At 38.4% G+C, this 18,799-nt stretch overlaps 1 protein-coding gene across 4 annotated transcripts in view; it reads right to left on the reverse strand.

Annotated features, from left to right (window-relative positions):
- LOC126187730 (peroxisomal acyl-coenzyme A oxidase 3-like) overlaps positions 1 to 18,799 on the reverse strand; it is a 135,610-nt gene that overhangs the window by 100,199 nt on the left and 16,612 nt on the right. For all 4 annotated transcript variants that reach the window (XM_049928980.1, XM_049928978.1, XM_049928979.1 and 1 more), the window contains exons 4-5: positions 17,690 to 17,836; positions 15,322 to 15,469 (exon numbers count right to left, since the gene is read on the reverse strand). In XM_049928980.1, the coding sequence (XP_049784937.1) occupies positions 15,322 to 15,469; positions 17,690 to 17,836 (295 nt within the window). The remainder of the gene's footprint in view (positions 1 to 15,321; positions 15,470 to 17,689; positions 17,837 to 18,799) is intronic.

An 18,799-nucleotide genomic window follows, 5' to 3' on the forward strand; every position in this document is an offset into this window, starting at 1 on the left:
GACCGAGCCTCGAACTCAGGACCTTTGCCTTTCCCGGCCAAATGCTCTACCATCTGAGCTACCAAAGCACGACTCACGCCATGTCCTCACAGCTTTACTTCTGCCAGTACCTCGTCTCCTACCTTCCAAACTTTGCAGAAGCTCTCCTGCGAACCTTGCAGAACTAGAACTCCTGAAAGAAAGGATACTGTGGAGACATGGCTTAGCCACAGCCTGGGGGATGTTTCCAGAATGAGATTTTCATTCTGCAGTAGAGTGTGCGCTGATATGAAACTTCCTGGCAGATTAAAACTGTGTGCTGGTCCGAGACTCGAACTTGGGACCTTTGCCTTTCGCAGGCAAGTGTTCTACCATCTGAGCTATCCAAGCACAACTCACATCCCATCCTCACAGCTTTACTTCTGCCAGTACCTCATCTCCTACCTTCCAAACTTTGCAGAAGCTCCCCTGCGAACCTTTCAGAACTAGCACTCCTGAAAGAAAGGATCTTGCGGTGACATGGCTTAGCCACAGCCTGGGGGATGTTTCCAGAATGAGATTTTCACTCTGCAGCAGAGTGTGCACTGATATGAAACTTCCTGGCAGATTCAAACTGGTGCCGGTTCTGAGCTACCCAAGCACAACTCATGTGTCATAAAAGAGGCAAAAATTAAGGAAAATGACAAATATATTATGAAGTCATCCAATAAAACTAAGACCATGTGGAAAGCTGTGCAGGATCTTACGGGGAAGAAGGCAACTCACAAAAATATTGTGATATCACATGATGGCAAGAATGTCACTGACCCTAGGGCAGTTGCAAACAGTTTCAATTCTTATTATGCAACTGTTACTGGAAAATTAGTGAAAGAAAAATTTGGAAATCCACCTAACACAACATGGAAAGAACTTTCATCTATTGAAATAAATAATATATCCATGTTCCTCAGTCCAATAATCCCAAGAGAGCTCCTAAATACCATTAATTGACTGAAGAATTAATTATTCAACTGGTATTGATGATATTCCAGATTATATCATATAAATAACAGCAAGACAAACACTTTTGCCTTTATTGGACGTATGCAATTCATCCTTATCATGTGTTGTCTTCCCTCAGCAACTGAAAATAGCGAAAGTAATACCCCTATATAAAAAAAGGTGATCATGTAGGCCTGTGTCTCTATTGTCAGGATTTTCGAAAATTAATGAAAAAGTGTTCCTTTCAAAACTAACTACATTATTCAACAAGAACAATATTATTTCTGGATGTCAACATGGCTTCAGACCACAGCGATCAATTGAAACAGCCACTTTCAATCTGATAAACCATGTCTTAAATGCAGTGGGCAACCACAGAAATATCTCAGGTTTATTCTTGGAACTACCAAAAGCTTTTGATGTGATTGATCATTCTGTACTCCTGAGGAAGCTTGAATGGTATGGTGTAAGAGGTGTGCCAAATCAGTGGATTAAATCATATTTGGAATATCGCTCTCAGGTAATGGAAATTAAGTACACGAAAGGAAATGAACTCCAGGTACACCTTTCAGAACTATGTGGACTAAGTAATGGTGTTCCACAGGACTCCATTTTAGGTCCCTTTCTTTTTTTTTGGTCTACATTAATGATTTCCCAGCACACGTTACGGATTCTGAACCAGTACTGTTTGCAGATGACACCAGTCTATTGAATGAAGGGAATAAAGAAGAAAATCTTACTTCATCTGCAAAAGATATTACAAAAGGAGTGTCTGAATGGTTTACCAGACACAGGCTAATAGTTATTCCCCAAAAAACGGTACTCTTGAATTTCCACACAGATCAAAATAAATATCTGGCACAACCTGTAATATGTATAGAAAGCCAAAACATTAGTGGTGTCAATGAAACTAAATTTCTTGGGATTCATATCCATGAAAATCTTAAATGGAGCACTCATATCACATCCCTAAATTCAAAACTAGCAAAAATGAGCTATGCAGTAAGAATTCTTTGCAACAATACTAGTGCAGAAACAGTTAGGGCTGTATACTTTGCTCGCGTACATTCAATACTGAAGTATGGTATCATTTTCTGGGGAAATGTAAACCAGGCCATAACAGTTTTCAGGAAACAAAAGGTAATTATAAGAATAATGCAACAAGTGAGCAGCAGAATACCATGCAAACCTTTCTTTGAAGATCCAAAGATTCCACCCCTTCCCTGCATTTATATACTGGAAGTAGTCACGCATGTCAAAAAAAGCATACTCAGAAAATAAAACCTTTTTCCTCAAAACAAAAGTGCCCATGACTACAGTACCATGTCAGACAGTGGCATACATGTTGATCATTGTAACATCACATTATGCCAAAAAGGTGTATATCATGCAGGAACAAAACTTGACAACAGATTACCAAGACATGATATCTCTTTCTGAACTACAAAGCTTTAAAAAGTCTGTGACAGCCTACGTTCTAAAAAACTGCTACTATTCAATCCCACAGTATCTTATGCAAGAAAATATGTAATTTGCATCTTTAATTGTAGAAATAAGTTATTTATATATATACAGTATTTCAAAAACTGTGTAATTATTAACTGTATAGATCCAATTTGTTATAAAAATTTAAATAATTTATGTCTGACATTTGAAAAACCAATAGCTAAAAAGGTTTTCTGTCCAATATCCTGTGTACAATATATGTACTGAAAAAGAGATTTGTATGGACAAATAAATAAATTAATTAATAAAAATAAATATGTGTCTTAGGTGCATCTGTTTAACCAATCACCTCAGCAGTTTGGTGGCATAGGACCTTACCACAAATTTCCAAAAATTTCCATCTGTTTAACTTATGTAAATTCGAAGCTGTTTCTGTTGCATGTAACACATATGTAGAAATACCTAGATGTTTTTCTTTTTTTGTTAGAATTTAACAAGTTTGTCATGCTTTGATGGAAAGGTCTAAATGTCCTATTTAGGGACCTGAACCCCCCCCCCCCCCCTTTCCCCCAAGTATTAAATGTACTAATTTAAAAGTTTGTCATGTTACATGACCGAAGACAAAGTCTTAGTCCCTTTGAAACTGACTATTAAAATAAATGGTGGCTGGGGAACTTCTGTAAAAATTTCAACAGCTTTTTTCCGAAATAATTGTTGCTTGTTTTCTTCTTTTGACTCTCTTTAAGCTGACAGCAAATAATTGTATCTGGTGACAAGTAGCAGCATTTTTACACAGGTGAACAGAGTGCTCTCCTGGTTCAGTGTGTTTCTCAATATTTTTTTTATTTCCCCTCCCAATTAGATAATTAAAAGATCAGCAGAGTATTGAGTCGACCTTTCATGGTCATTCGTAACTGTCTGACTCACACCTGACAATGCAACAGATAGAACTGACAAGCGGTTACAGTACAAGTAGAACCAAAAATAAGTCTATTCCCACATTAGGGGAAGTATTTTGGTGTGGTCGAAATACTTTAACAAGTTTTGTTTTCTAATCACCATAGTGCAGAGTGTACTATCCAGGCACTGTATCATGGCAGTCGGCTGCAACCATAAACAAATGTGAACTTGGACTCTCCAGGAGGAGAGGAGCAATGCTGGAGAAGAAGCCCAACCTCTCGAAGCATTGCCATCTTACACCCACGTGCTGTGCTTTCACGAAATCAGAACTGACATAAAGTTCATAGGGATTGTTCTGGCTCTTTTTGTTGAGGTGAGAGTTGGATTTGAATCCCTTAACGCACCAGTATTTGTCTCTTCACTCATTTAAAAATGAGAAAAAACAAACAATCCACAACACAAAGCAAATTGGAGTACACAAAGCATTTGATACTGACTGCAGCGCAGTTGTTTGCTGCGGTTAGCAGTGGTGGTTCAGATCTGATCTCTACCAATATCATACGCAATGATAGTTCAAAACACTCCCCCACTTAAATCTGCCACGATATAGTGTCTGCACAACAGACACTATAAACTGGCAGACAGCTGTGAGTGTAAACAAACTAGACTTAAAAATTCTGATGAGGTTCTTCACTCATTTCAACATAACAAAGGAAAACAATAAGCAACACATAATACAAAGCAATCAGTAATGGTTACCACACAATTGCTGCTGAGGCTGGCAGTATTGTAAGTCAGGTACTATAGACACGAGCTAAGCTGATAGTCAGCACAGTAGCTGATGGAGTGAGTGTGAATGGAAAATAGCTTTATAGTCACTCCCATCACCCACTGCACAAAGTGTCAACTTAATTTGCACAGTTAGTAGTTCAGACCTGACTTCTCCTGGTTCTTTACCCAACCACAATTCAAAACCACCATTAACTAAAAATGCCACATTAAAGTGTTCACATTATACCAACTTTTGAACTTTAGCTAGCAGATTGTTTGATACATTCTCCTTTGTTCTAAGACATTAGGTCCCACGGCTGAGCCGTGCATTATATTACACAGCATGTATCTTACAGAGACTATTCAACTGATTTTGTTTGTGTACTTTTTGTTTTACACACACATTCATCCACACATTATTTTTATAAGCTGGTCTTTGCAAGATGGTGTGTAATATCAGCAACTGAAAATTGGTTACATTTTCAATATTTGTTTTGCAGAAAGTAAAGCTATTTCAACTATCTATGAAAAAATACATCTGGATACAATTTGCTACATAGCATTTATTAGTTAATTTGGCATTTCTGGATTCTGAGCCACAACTTGTACCAATATTTGCATTTGTCAATTTCTTGGAGAAAATGCTAATGGTTGCAGATTATTACCTTTGATTTGTTGTAAAGATGCACCAACAGCATAATCTGAGGTGGCAACCATTAAAATGAGAGGTAAATTTGAAGATGGATGAGCCAGAAGTGCTGAATTAGCTAAGCTATTTTTTAGGTCATTAAAGTCTTGTCGAAGATTTTCTGTCCAATTAATTTTTCTGTTTTCAATTTTCTTAGTCCCATGGAGTAGGTTCAAAAGCTCTGCTTGTTTATCGGCTGAATTTGGTGGTGCTGTTCGGTAAAAATTAATGAGGCCAAGAAATCGGCACAGTTCTCTTATTGTTGTAGGTAGCAGATAGTCAACAACGGTTTGTACTTGATCTGGTAGTGGTCTAATTCCCTCTGCAGTTACCACATATCCCAGGAAAGGTACTTCTATTGAACCAAAAATGCATTTGTTCAGATCGATTCTGACATTGAACTTACTGAGGCATTCGAAAAGCAACTGAAGATGCTTCTTGTGCTCTTCATCATCTTATGGTGCCACTAGAATGTCATCTAGATAACAGTACACGAAATCAAGGTCTCTCAGTATATTGTTGATATACCTTTGAAAAGTTTGTACTGCATTCCGGAGTCCAAACAGAAGTCACAAAAACTCAAACAAACGAAATGGAGTTATCACTGTGGTCTTAGGTACATCATCTGCACGTCCAGGAATGTGATGATAAGCTCTGACATCCATTTTTGAAAATATTTGTTTTTCATGCAGTTGACAGTTAAAATTTTGAAGGTTAGGAATAGGATACCTGTCAGGCTTGGCGTCTTTGTTGAGAGTATGGTGGTCTCCGCAAGGCCTCCAGGGTCCGTCTTCCTTGGAAACTAAGTGGAAGAGGCTTGCCGAGGGGCTCTTTTACGGCTGGCAGATTTTCATATTAATCATCTGTTGGAACTCTGCTTTAGCTGCTTTAAGTTTATCTGGTGGTAGTCATCGTGCCTTTGCTGCAACAGGATGTCCTCCTGTGACATCGTATGAAAAGTGCTGATATCTGAGATGTCAAAATGGATGTTTTCTTGGAGCAAGATGGGAAATTTCTTTAGAATTACAGCATATTTTTGATGTGGTGGCATTACATGAACTGTTTCTATGCCCGAGACCTTAATCAATGTGCCATATGTTGCTGCTGACATTACTGGGTCAATGAGTCGTCTGTTCTTGAGGTCTACTAAAAGATTATAATAGTGAATGAAGTCGGCTCCAATAATCGGCAATTGCACATCTGCAATTATGAAATTCCATATGAAGTTGCGCCATAAACCCAAACTGAGTAATAATAAATAGACATTCTCTGTAAAAGTTTATGATCTGTTTTCTTTCGGCAATTACTATTCAAAGGCGGAATCACAGAAATATCAGCTCTGGTGTCAATTAGGTAATGACTTCTGCTACTTCTGTCTGTGAGAAATAGACAGCATGAAAGGTGGCTCCGATCACCTGCCGCCGCTAGTGTGGAGCGTTTGAGTTTGACTGTTTGTTGAAATTTTGGGTGGAAGATGGTCGAAATGAGCAAATACTCTGACATTTCTTTGCCTTGTGGCGATATTTAAAATGATACCAACATAGTGCTCTATTAGGATTATAATGCTGGGCTGACCATGACCTGTCTCATGATCTACTTGGTGAGGAGCGAGATGTACGTGAGCTGCCTCATGAACATGACAATGTTTTCATTCATTGATTGTCAATGTTAATTCAGCAATCTGTGTTTCTAGTTTAGACATTCTATTGTTACTGGTATCATTTACTTTACCCACTGCAATACTGGATGATGCCTACAAGGTTTGAGCTCATATATTTCACCCCATTTGTGAAAATTTGACAATTTTGTCAGCCTTAGTGGCTATGGTGTCAAGATCATCTTTACTTATAGCTAGTATAGAATGTGCAGTGACAGGAAGGCGTTGCATAAATATGGTTTTCAAAAAATTGTCCTTGATTTGCGTACCAGCTAAAGTTCGCATCTGACATAAGAGCTGAGTCGGCTTCTTATCACCTAATTCCACTTCTGTTAATAATTTCATTACTTTTCTATTTCCTGGCTCTCAAATTCCTGAATTATTCTTGTTTTAAGCTCTGTGAACAGAGCAGTAGATAATGGTCGAGTCAAAAAGTCAGGAATTAATCCTACAACATCTGCTTCGTATGACACAACAAGATTGAATTTCATGGTTTTGTTAGTGATACCCAGTGTGGTAAACTGTGCTTCAACTTGAAGGAACGACACCTTTATGTTTTCCTTCCAGACGGGCGGAATATTCACTGAAACATGAGCAATATCTGCTTTGTTCTGTACTGATGCGGGCATTGGATTTGCATCGTTGCTGTCGCCAATCATTTTTACACTTCACTAACCATGAATGTGTTATGCTTTTATTAATCATGTCGGGGTCACCAATATGGTTTATGGTTTAAGGACCATAACAGACAAGAAATGATGTGAAACTTCCTGGCAGATTAAAACTGTGTGCCGGACCGAGACTCGAACTCGGGACCTTTGCCTTTCGCAAGCAAGTGCTCTTTCAGGAGTGATAGTTCTGCAGGGTTCGCAGGAGAGCTTCTGTAAGGTTTCGAAGGTAGGAGACGAGATACAAGCAGAAGTAAAGCAGTGAGGATTGGGTGTGAGTCGTGCTTGGGTAGCTCAGTGGTAGAGCACTTGCCCGCGAAAGGCAAAGGTCCCAAGTTCGAGTCTCAGTCCGGCACACAGTTTTAATCTGCCAGGAAGTTTCATATCAGCACGCACTCCGCTGCAGAGTGAAAATCTCATTCTGAAGAAATGTATTTATATGTTTAATGAACACTCAAAACATTGTAGATGTGAACAAGATCAGCGATGATAACAGTTTCTAAGTAATAAGAATGTAAACGAAGTTCAGAGATATAATTTACAAATAATAAAACTCAAGTCCACCAAAAGAGATTCCAAGCAAGTACTGTAATACGTAAGGTGGTGAAGCTGAGAAAGAGAATTAACGTAACTGTCAGATGAATTATACTGGTCCAAGTGGTGGGATGGAAGTAGCTGTAATTCTCAGTATTCTCATTCACTGTCAAAAGTGGTGTCAGATACAGTATTTAAGGGACCGTGACAGCAAGGCTTATGAATGAATATGTGCAACACAACCCTACGGTCCTAATGTCTCAATTTCTAAATTTGAATGCATTGGACATGTCGAGAAAAGAATGGAGTCCAGGTTGAGAAGATTATTAAAAGAAAAGTCATAAAATAGTACAGGAAGATAGTAAGAAGATAAATGGCCAAAGTCACCTGAAAAATGTTGGAATAGATAGATTACAGAATTATTCATGCTTGGCCATAAGAAGAAATGCTGGGAATTTAGAAAACAAGAAAAATCCTGTATGGGCTGTCTTTTTCCATAAGCCTTCCACAAATCCTCAGCACTGTCTTTGCCCAAATGACCCTGACACTTGGTACAAATACAGGAGAAGTGGAACATATGACCATAAACATTCTCTACTTGAAATTAAAGCTTTTTAGAGATCTTCATAAAGATAATTTGCTGAAGAAATGTCTTCATGGGAAAACACAAAATTTAAATGAAGGTGTGAACTCTGTCATTTGGACCTGGTTACCGAAAACTATATTTGTTCAGATTACAATCCACAAATTTGGTATTTGGATGCTATTTTATGCTTCAATGATAAAACTGTAATTGTTCAGAATCCAATCCACAAAACTGGTCTTTATGATCCTATTTTGCACTTCAATGATGGTGTAACAAGAAAACTATATGTTTTCTGAAGTGTTGAGCATAAAAACTAGTGGAAATGCAGCAAATTCCTTGGTGCAAACAGATAAAGAGAGAATCCGCAAAGCAGAAACTGTTAATTTAAAATGAACAGAGGAAACTAGACAGAAAAGAAGCGTGACCAAGAGAAGAAAAGAAGATCAATATGAACTCACCATATAGCGGAGATGCTGAGTCATGATAGGCACAACAAAAAAGTTCACACAATTACAGCTTTCAGCCATTAAGGCCTTTGTAAGCAATAGGCATACGCGCATGCACATGCACACGCACATGTGCACACACACTCATGCAAATGCAACTTGTACACACATCTGCAGTCTCACATAACTGAAACCACACTGCAAGCAGTGGCACTAGTGCATGATGTGAGTGGTGACTGGGTGGGGGTAAGGAGGAGTCTGGGTGGGGAGTGGGAGGGTTAGTATGGTGGGAGTGGCAGACATTGAAGTGCTGTAGTTTAGATGGAGAGCAGGAGAGAAGGTGGGGGGGAGGGGGGAGTAGTGGAAAGGAGAGAAATAAAAACAACTTAAAAGATTGGGTGTGGCGTGTGGCGGTGAAATGATGGCTGTGTAGTGCTGGAATGGGAACAGGGAGTGGGCTGGAAGGGTGAGGACCGTGACTAACGAAGGTTGAGGCCAGGAGGGTTACATTGTTTGAAGATCAGTAGGATTCAGCTGAAGATCAGTATGATTCAGATGATGCTCAGTATGGTGCTGGAAAATATTAGTGGTATGTAATTTTCATCAATAACTATACAAAAATTGCAATACTGAACTTTAAATTGATTTTTCTCAAAACTACAGTTTCGATTTCCAGGCACCATTATTTTTTAAGCTAATTGAGAGAGAAATTGAAATTTGATCAATTTGTACTCAGGATGGTGATAAGTTATTAAGAGTAAATTGAGAACTGCCAACCCAACAGAAACTGTTTTATAATAATTAATGTGTAGCAGCACCACCATTTAGGATAGGGAAAGTTAGTTTTGTGCAATATTCTGAGCACAAGTTACAGTCAGATGCGGGCCAGATTGCAGTGAGTTACGCATACCAACAGTTGTGAAGTAGAATGGAGGCCACACCCCCAAATTGCTGAAAGAGTATACGTAGTGGTTTTGCATGTAGATCGCAGGTGCTTGTGTCGCCGTGTCCTTAGCCATGTAGGCGAGGGAACACGGCGTGGACCATCTTGCAGTTGTCAGCGGGCAACTTAGCGGCTCCTCGGAGCGGTGCTGAGGCGAGGACGGGGACAGCTGCATCAGCAGCCGCCGCATCCTGACGCCATCAGAACTCTGTGGCTGGCCAAGACCACCCTGACACAGTATTGCATTACTCAGGCCACTGGGTTGCTTCTTCAGCATTGCGAGGCCCTGTGACACAGACCGAGGTGTACGAGGGCACTGTGGTTGGAAACAGTAAATCATTTGGAAAGTTCAGACGAGTCTTAATACGGTGCCTTCTACCTCTTCCCACTACATCAGGTCATCCTGATACATTCGGTGGCAGAAGTTGCCACTACAAATGTATTTAAAAAAGTGAAATTCTATTAATGAAAGAATAAAAATTTATTTGTAAAATCAGGAATATATGATATATACATTCAGTAAAAAAGTCACTGTTTTCACGCTTACAGTTCTTTTGAAAAGTGTACCAATTCAAAGGGTGAAATAGCATTGGGGTGCAGAGTAGGGATAAAAACTACCTTCCACCTTCCCTTGATTTACTTTAATTTCTACGGTATCAGCATTTCTTCTCAGTAACTATTCCTTTCTCCACTCCCTTTCAGTTTTTCATATATTTTTTTCTGATCTATATTTTACACGCACTTAATTTTCACCTCTTATTAACTCTTGTACGATGTTTTGTCAGTAAGCTCTGTTTTGCTTCTTACCCTAACTTCCACATTCGAGCTCTCATGTTTTCAAAGCTTGTCCGATGCAGTTTCCAACAATCAGTCTTTTCTTCTCATTCTGTCTGGTACCTCATCCCTGACCTGAGATTTCGGGTGACTTTCCTGAGTTCTCCCCATTTCCTAAATCTCAACAGTCCTTTTCCTTTAGCCCTCTTCCTTCCCCTTCAACCCATCTTCCTGAAGAAGGAGCCACTGGCTCCAAAAGCTTGCAGATTTCACAAACTTTATATGTTTTTCTTCTGCCGCTGCTAACAAACTAGCAATGCTGGCAGTCCACAAGCACCCAACAGGGAATGTTGTAAACCTCATTAAGGAAAAATACTAAAAGATCTTAGTAAAAATAACTGGAAAGTGATTGCATGTGGAGATATCAATATAGTTTCCATCTCAAATAGTTCTGATCAAGGTCATAAAGAGATGTCCAGCTTTTTTTATATACCCACAATAACTTTCCCAAAAAACTATCTTTTATGAAATATATTTGAATCCCATTATGAAAAGTTTATTTCTGCACGATGCCCAAATGATAGCAATAACAAATCCTCATCAATCATATTTAATTGAGAAAGGAAAAGCAAAAATTCAGAGAAGTGGATGCTGACCCAGTTACACTATTCAGAGAGAATTTATAGGATTAACAATGGGAAAAGACTGCAAGGAAACACATTAAATGAGAAATTTAATTATTTCCTAAAACTATTGTTACAACTTTATGAATACACTTTTCCTTAACAACAGGTCAGGGGCAATTATAGTGGAAGGTGAAAGACATTCTTGTCCCACAAAAAGTGAGCTTTGTTAAATCCAGGGGGCTGGCTCAAATCAAGAATTAAGTGTTCACTAAGTGCAGTTTTGCACAGTTCTTTACCATGTCACCAAAAAGCCACAAACAATATACATTGTAGAAATAAATTAAAAAACCAATGTCAAGAGGACAATTTGAATAATTATTAAACATGAAAGGAATAAATTCAATATGGCAAAAACAACATTCAGCTCTCAATTCAATTACTGAAACTCTTCCTACATGAAAATCCATTACACTTAGATATATACTGCATACTCCAGCACTGGTTATCAGTTTTGCTATATCATCAGATACAGAGATTACAAAATTCAATACTGGTAAAGATTCAAAAACTGATGCGAACACCACAGTGCTTCACTAGGCTCGATCCTCATGGACACAGTATGCCCTTGCTTCTTCTGATGTATCTTGCTAGTTCTAAGTGGACTTACCACATAATGTAGACTCCAAACCACAGTACGGCTCATTCACAAATCTTATCCACAGATGACATAAGCATCATGTGGAAAAAAAAAAAAAAAATCCTATCACCAGCTGGACATTGAATCTTGGGCATACTGATCAGCAATCTCACCCTTACCCATTGAACTACTGAGGAATTTACTATGTCACTGAAAAGCAGTAACTCTTCACACTATTTGCATCCAGTTGGTGAGACAAGATGCATTTCTTGAGAGACTGATGTGTACATTTATAAAAGTGACCTATTCTAGCTGATCCCTGTGTTCTCAAAATTTTTTGAGAAGGTGGCTCATAACAGAGTAATGAATCAACTTTCTGAGAATAACCTTTTAATGACTCCTCAGTGCCAGACTGAGTAACTGGTAAAGGGACCAAATACATACATAGCAGAAAAAGTGGGTATAAGAAAGGAAAGAGCTTACAAGTGGTTCACAGCTAACAGCTTACCCTTAATCTTATGCTAGACTGCTACCGATCACGTAGTAGAAGCATGTGGAGGCAGACAGGCACATTTAAATGTAGATTAAGCTATCAGACAAAGTCCTTCATCAGAGTTAGAAAAACATAGACACTTGTACACACACAACTCACACACAGGTGCCAAAGCCCAACTATGAGGTTTGCCTTTTTCTTGACCATACCAGTTGAATCAGTTCCTTACTGTTCAGGAGACTCATCAACAATGTACTACACTAAATTCTAATACATCATTTATATCATATAATACAAGAAAACTGAATCATGTGTTTAGCCCTCGGCCTAAAAATCATTTGTATACATATCGGAAGTGTGGATATCCTGTAGCTATTCTACAGAGTAAGGTCAAAATATAAATGTTACAAACTTCCTGCAGCCCAGGCAAACTGAACAAGTCAGTTGCTTCTTTTGCATTAGGTGAGGTTTAGTGTGGACCTTAGGCAGCTTACAAAAGCAAAATTTGTCCAAGGGCACTTCCTGAGAAAGCCTTGGAAAACCCTGATTTTTTGACACAAAAAGTACCAATTGTGGGGACAGCCACTTCTATAATTTCTATTTGTAGCAGATCATCAAAACTCTTTTCAATATACTGTCAGTTTTGGCATGCAAACTTACCCGTGCTTTTTTGTGCTGAAGATGAGTAACAGAGAGACAGCGACAGTGGAAGAGAGAGAAGACAGTGTCAGTTGGAGAGAAAGAGTGAGGAGACAGTGATGGTGTAAGAGAGAAAGAGGCAGTGAAAGAGAAATGGATTAAGACAACAGCACTCAAAGAAAGAGGAGAGTTCAATGGTTAGTGAGCGACAGTGGCAATAAAAGACAAAGAGAGATACATGGAGATAGAATCAGTGGGAGCGAAAGAGAGACGACACAATGAAAACGAAAAATATGACTGACTGGAGTCCATTGGCATGAGGGGAGGGGGGGGGGAGTCTAGCCCCTGTGATTGGCTAATTTAACACGTAGCTACTGAGGATTGACCATTTTGGACAACTATTTTAAACATGTGGGTATATCAGAAAAAATGTCAGACTCCCAGAATTTTTGAGCTGCCAAGGGGACAGTGGCAGTGGGAAAGAAAGACAAAAGGGAACACTGTAAGTGAGAGAGTTGACAGTCACAGTGCAATATACTGTAAATCAATGGGAGGAAAAGCAGACAGTGGGAAAGAGACATATATAGATAGTGACAGTGAAATGGAGATGCTGAGAATGAAGGCTTAACTACAATGAGAGAGACTGGATAAAAGGGTTTAGAATGTTCTGTGTTAAAGAGCACAAATATGTTCCCATGCCAAAATTTTTGGTGGGAGAGGCAGAATGAGGATTGAGGCAGCTGGTTACTCACTTTTCTGCCAGAGTCTTTTAAAGAGGAACATATTCACCTTTTTTGTGGTCCGATAGCAGCATTTTGCCACTGGTCTATACATGAACAAATATTTTCTCAAAATCATTAATACCGATAGCACAAATTGTGCTCTTGTCTATTTGGAAACCAAACTGACTTTTTTAGTTGTGAATGCTTATCCATTATTAATGAATTAGAAACTAGAGGATATTCCACCATGAACAAGATAAATATTTAACATTCAAATATGATCAGTTACTTGCTAGTCAGTCAAAATGAGCATTGATTTCCCAAAACTCTGTCACATCTACACATTTTTGTTGTCCTGCAGTTCTTTTTAAAATAATTACCAAATTGCCTTCTGATGCATTGTAACTGTTCTATTATCTAACAATGGAGAAGGCTAACTTTTCAACACACTTTTTATTGTGTATTTCTGTGACTCAGCATCTCCACTACATGGTGAATAACAACTACCCTTTTCATAATACTGTTTTACTATCCATTAAACAACATTGTATTACAGGTTTGAAAGCAGATTAAAACTGAATGACGAAGAGAGGCAGCAAGAAAAGCAGGCAGGCATCTGAATATACAATACCATTATGAAATGGAGTCCATTGCAAATTTTCCCTGAGAAGGATGTGTTTTATATCATAGTGTGGAATGAAGCCTACATTCACCAAAATGCTTTTCACATCTCCCAATACAGCCTCCCATGACAAGCTTTGGCTATTGTTGTCAGATGTATTATACATCTAGTGTCTTTCCTTACTTCGCGATTTTCATTTACACAAAATCCCCGGTCGTAAAATCTGTCTATACAAGCTCTGTTTTATATGCCACTGGGAGTGGATATGTGGAATGAAGGCAACAGAAAATCCTATAAGAAGTAAAATACATAAAACATAAATAAGGAATTGAATATCACAGCACAGAAACAGAGCAACATTCTTAGAACATAAATGAGATGGGTGGTTGGCAGAGGCAGAAAAGCACCCAGTGAAGTTAGCTACAGAGCATCGAGTAGCATATTTTGTAATATTGGTGTTGAACTTGTCCCACAGTCACAGTTTCACATTACCATTTTTGTGTGTGGGCCTCTGATGGTATTAATAGTAAATAGAAGAATTGAATAACTAAGTTTGTTAGATATGGAATAATATAGTCACATATAACCATTTAAAATATTGTACTAAAAGAAGAAGAAGAGGAAAATAGTAAGTTTTATTGATTGATGCTACACTAGTAAACATTGTATTTATACAAACCAATAGTTGAAGCATATGAAATCAACTGATGTTAGCTGGCACTCACTATAAATGTATGTTTGTGTTCATTCTAATCCCCTAACTTTGCCTTTTTTTGCCAAGCTTTGCGGCAAACAGTTGTTTGTGTTTGTGACAGCAAACTTTTCAAATGGTTCAAATGGCTCTGAGCACTATGAGACTTAACATCTGAGGTCATCAGTCCCCTAGAACTTAGACCTACTTAAACCTAACTAACCTAAGGACATCACACACATCCATGCCCGAGGCAGGGTTCGGACGTGCAACCGTAGCGGTCGCGCGGTTCCAGACTGAAGAGTAAACTTTTCCTTAGATATTTCTACAATATTTCCTTTTGTATTTTGTCCTCCAGAGAAAGGGTTTTCAGCTCTGAAAACTTCATACTTCCCATAAACTGCTTCATGTTACTACCGGTCTTTTGGTAGTTCCTACTTCAATCACTATGTGGGTTTACAGTCCATTAGGTTATTGTGTTGTCACGAATCACATATTTTGAAAAGCTAACAACTTACCTAGGCAACCCACCCAACACTTTGCAGCTTCAAAATCAGGAGTATGAAGCTCAAACTCTTGGGTTTGTGGATCATATGTGGCTGTTAGCTTCATTTCCTTTGTGTTCGTCCCATGTGAGATTTCAGTAAGAGCAAAACAGCCTCCAATCTTGTCAAAAGAAAAACAACAACATGTAGTTTTACTGGTGAACTTAATAAACGCCAAGTACACAATATTTTTCGTTATTCTAAAGTTCATCAAACAACTGTGCCCTGTTTAATAAGCAAATTTCTCATAAAAATATAAAAAATTGACTTTTTGCTGCTGCTTATTATACTCATTACCAAATAGAAAATAACAAAAATTTATTGCATATTCAAAAGAGTAAATAATGATAATTATATTCATTATTCCAGGATAAATTATTTTTTTTCTCAATTTTCATTTTCATTACTGCTCTGTCAGGCACAGAACCTTACAAATACGGGAACATCCACCACAATGTTTCTGTAATACATAAAGGAAACACCAGATCACTCAGAAGCTGAGAGTGACTCACCAGATGTGAGGATAAGGAGATACAAAGAAGCACTGTAGAGAGGAGGAAGTCAAAGATAGTACTTTGCAGCTACAATCCACAGATGATGTGACAGAGTGACAAGTAACATTAAGAGGAGGCAGAGATGCTGAGTCGCAGATGGATTCAATAAAAAGACTGTCAGAAAGTGAACTTTTGGCCAACAAGGCATTTGTCAAAAACAGACAAAACAAACACATCAGCTGCCAGAGATTGTGGCCATGCATGTGTGAGTTGTGTTTGCGTGAGTGTATCTGTGTATGTTGTCTATTTTCGACAAAGGCCTCATTGGCCAAAAGCTCACTTTCTGACAGTCTTTTCATTGTGCCTATCTGCAACTCAGCATCTCCACTACATGGTGAGCAGCAAATAGCCTTTTCATAATGTTCTTACACACCATCCTAGATTTTCCACTGTTTGATTAACAGGAAGAGATATGAGAAGTAAAATAGTGCAGTTAAGAATAAAGTGGAAAGAGGAAAAGGAGATGGATGTAAAGAAAGACAGAGACAGTGAAATGAAAAGATTATTATTCACATAAATATTTTCTCTACTTTTTTTACCTTTTTATCTCTGTTTCCACCTCTCTCACTTTCTCTATCAGTATCTTCCCTACCTCTTATTCTGCTTTCCCACTATTGTTAATTACAATATTCATTTCACTTCTCATTTTTCTTCCTCCTAATACAGCTTTACGTTTCACTGTGTAATCATCATCACTAGACTGAAACTGTAGTATAGCAGCTATGATTATATATTCTCTTCGACACCCTCCACCTTGCTTTTGCTGCATCTTGTTATTTGAGCAGCTGGAGTCCTCTCGCCCTGGGTTCTGAGTGGTTTGGTGCTACTTTCTAACCGTCCTAAATCTATCCCTCTCGGCTCCCTGAGAAATGAACTAACAGTTCCAAAAATTACGTTTTTCTACTTTTATTTATATCTATCGACAGTACTTAAAATTTGGCCTCCTAAAGGTTAGTACAGCCATTCTGCCTACTTGTGATGTGATAGTTTTCTTGAGTAAATTTTTCTTTTGACACAATTTCAGTATTTACGTGTAGCTAAGCTTATCCATTTTGTGTGTACAAATGCCTAACATCTAAAGCAAGACAATAAGAAGAAGTTAAAAGACTGAAATCATTTCGAGAAGACAATGAAAATATTGAAGATGTATGTTCAAGTAAAGGCAGTGGCCTGATCATATGCATAGAGAGCTGCTCCTTGCTGACCACTCCCAGAGAGATTGGAAGACCAGTGATCTTCCACAAGAGATGCTTAAATTAATTCAGTGTCCAAGTTAACTGTGCCACCCTACATAACTACTGATAATTTTCACAAACACAATTTCTGTCAAAAGATGTCACGGTGAAGTGTATGACGCATATATAAATATTTAAAATTGAGTAATTTATATGTCATATACCAGTTTAAATATTTATCAGAGTTCAGAAATTTAAATAATATGCGGCTTGCTGTACACATATAACACAAATATCCATAAAACTCCCTTCCTACAGTCAAAACCCGTGCACTACTTATAACTTGTTCTTATTCTCTTTGTGAGTGTGAAGCTTACGCCAGTGAAAATAAAAATCATTTCTGTGAATGTCACAAGAGAGCAAGCCAATTTGCAATCCCAGTACAATTCTTTTCTTATCTCTACATGGCCAAACATTTCCTGGTATCTCTTTGGCTCTTAACAGGAGATACAAGACTATACTGTGTGCTTTTAAGCACTACCTCCTCAATGCAAACTTGTCCACAGGTGTCTTGATTTATATTTTATAGTTACATTTAAAAAGCATACATGCCTTTGCTGCTTCACAATCTTCAATGAAGTCATAATGCCTTGCAGTACCCATGGCCCGAATTGTGTTGGTGAACATGTCAAATGTTAGCCCTGATTTCACAGCAAGTGATGGCTCGTATTGAAATAGGGAGGAGACCATTGCATAAGGCTAAAATAAAAATAAAACAACCAATATTATAAAATATTTTGCAAAACAAGTACAATATAAAATGGTTAACGTCCACTGAATATCATTTTTGGCTTGTTATTAAACAATGAGATCATTTTTATAAAGACCAAGGCATAAAAATAATTAATGAGATCTGGCATAAAAACCACCAGGGGCTAGCTGAAAGCAGTGTCTCAGTATGGAAAAGCTAACCATGGTCAACAACACTATAACATGGCGGCTTCATCTGAAAAGTGATTGATAACATAAGAGATTTGCAGAAGTAAATAAAAATAGATTCAATGATTAACTGGAAGTAAAGTATAGTACGATATGGTACATTTTCCTTATACTCTGGGTGCACATCACAGTGAAACAGTTTTGAGTGTATGTCACAGTCGCAACAACATGTTTTGATAATAAACAGGTATTCTGTGACTGAGAGTTTAATTACATCTACATCTACATCTACATTTATACTCAGCAAGCCACCCAAGGGTGTGTGGCGGAGGGCACTTTACGTGCCACTGTCATTACCTCCCTTTCCTGTTCCAGTCGCGTATGGTTCGCGGGAAGAACGACTGTCTGAAAGCCTCTGTGCGCGCTCTAATCTCTCTAATTTTACATTCGTGATCTCCTCGGGAGGTATAAGTAGGGGGAAGCAATATATTCGATACCTCATCCAGAAACGCCCCCACTCGAAACCTGGCGAGCAAGCTACACCGCGATGCAGAGCGCCTCTCTTGCAGAGTCTGCCACTGGAGTTTGTTAAACATCTCCGTAAAGCTATCACGGTTACCAAATAACCCTGTGACGAAACGCGACGCTCTTCTTTGGATCTTCTCTATCTCTTCCGTCAACCCGATCTGGTACGGATCCCACACTGATGAGCAATACTCAAGTATAGGTCGAACGAGTGTTTTGTAAGCCACCTCCTTTGTTGATGGACTACATTTTCTAAGG

This window comes from Schistocerca cancellata, chromosome 5 (assembly GCF_023864275.1).
Source record: "Schistocerca cancellata isolate TAMUIC-IGC-003103 chromosome 5, iqSchCanc2.1, whole genome shotgun sequence".
Classification (NCBI taxonomy): domain Eukaryota; kingdom Metazoa; phylum Arthropoda; class Insecta; order Orthoptera; family Acrididae; genus Schistocerca; species Schistocerca cancellata.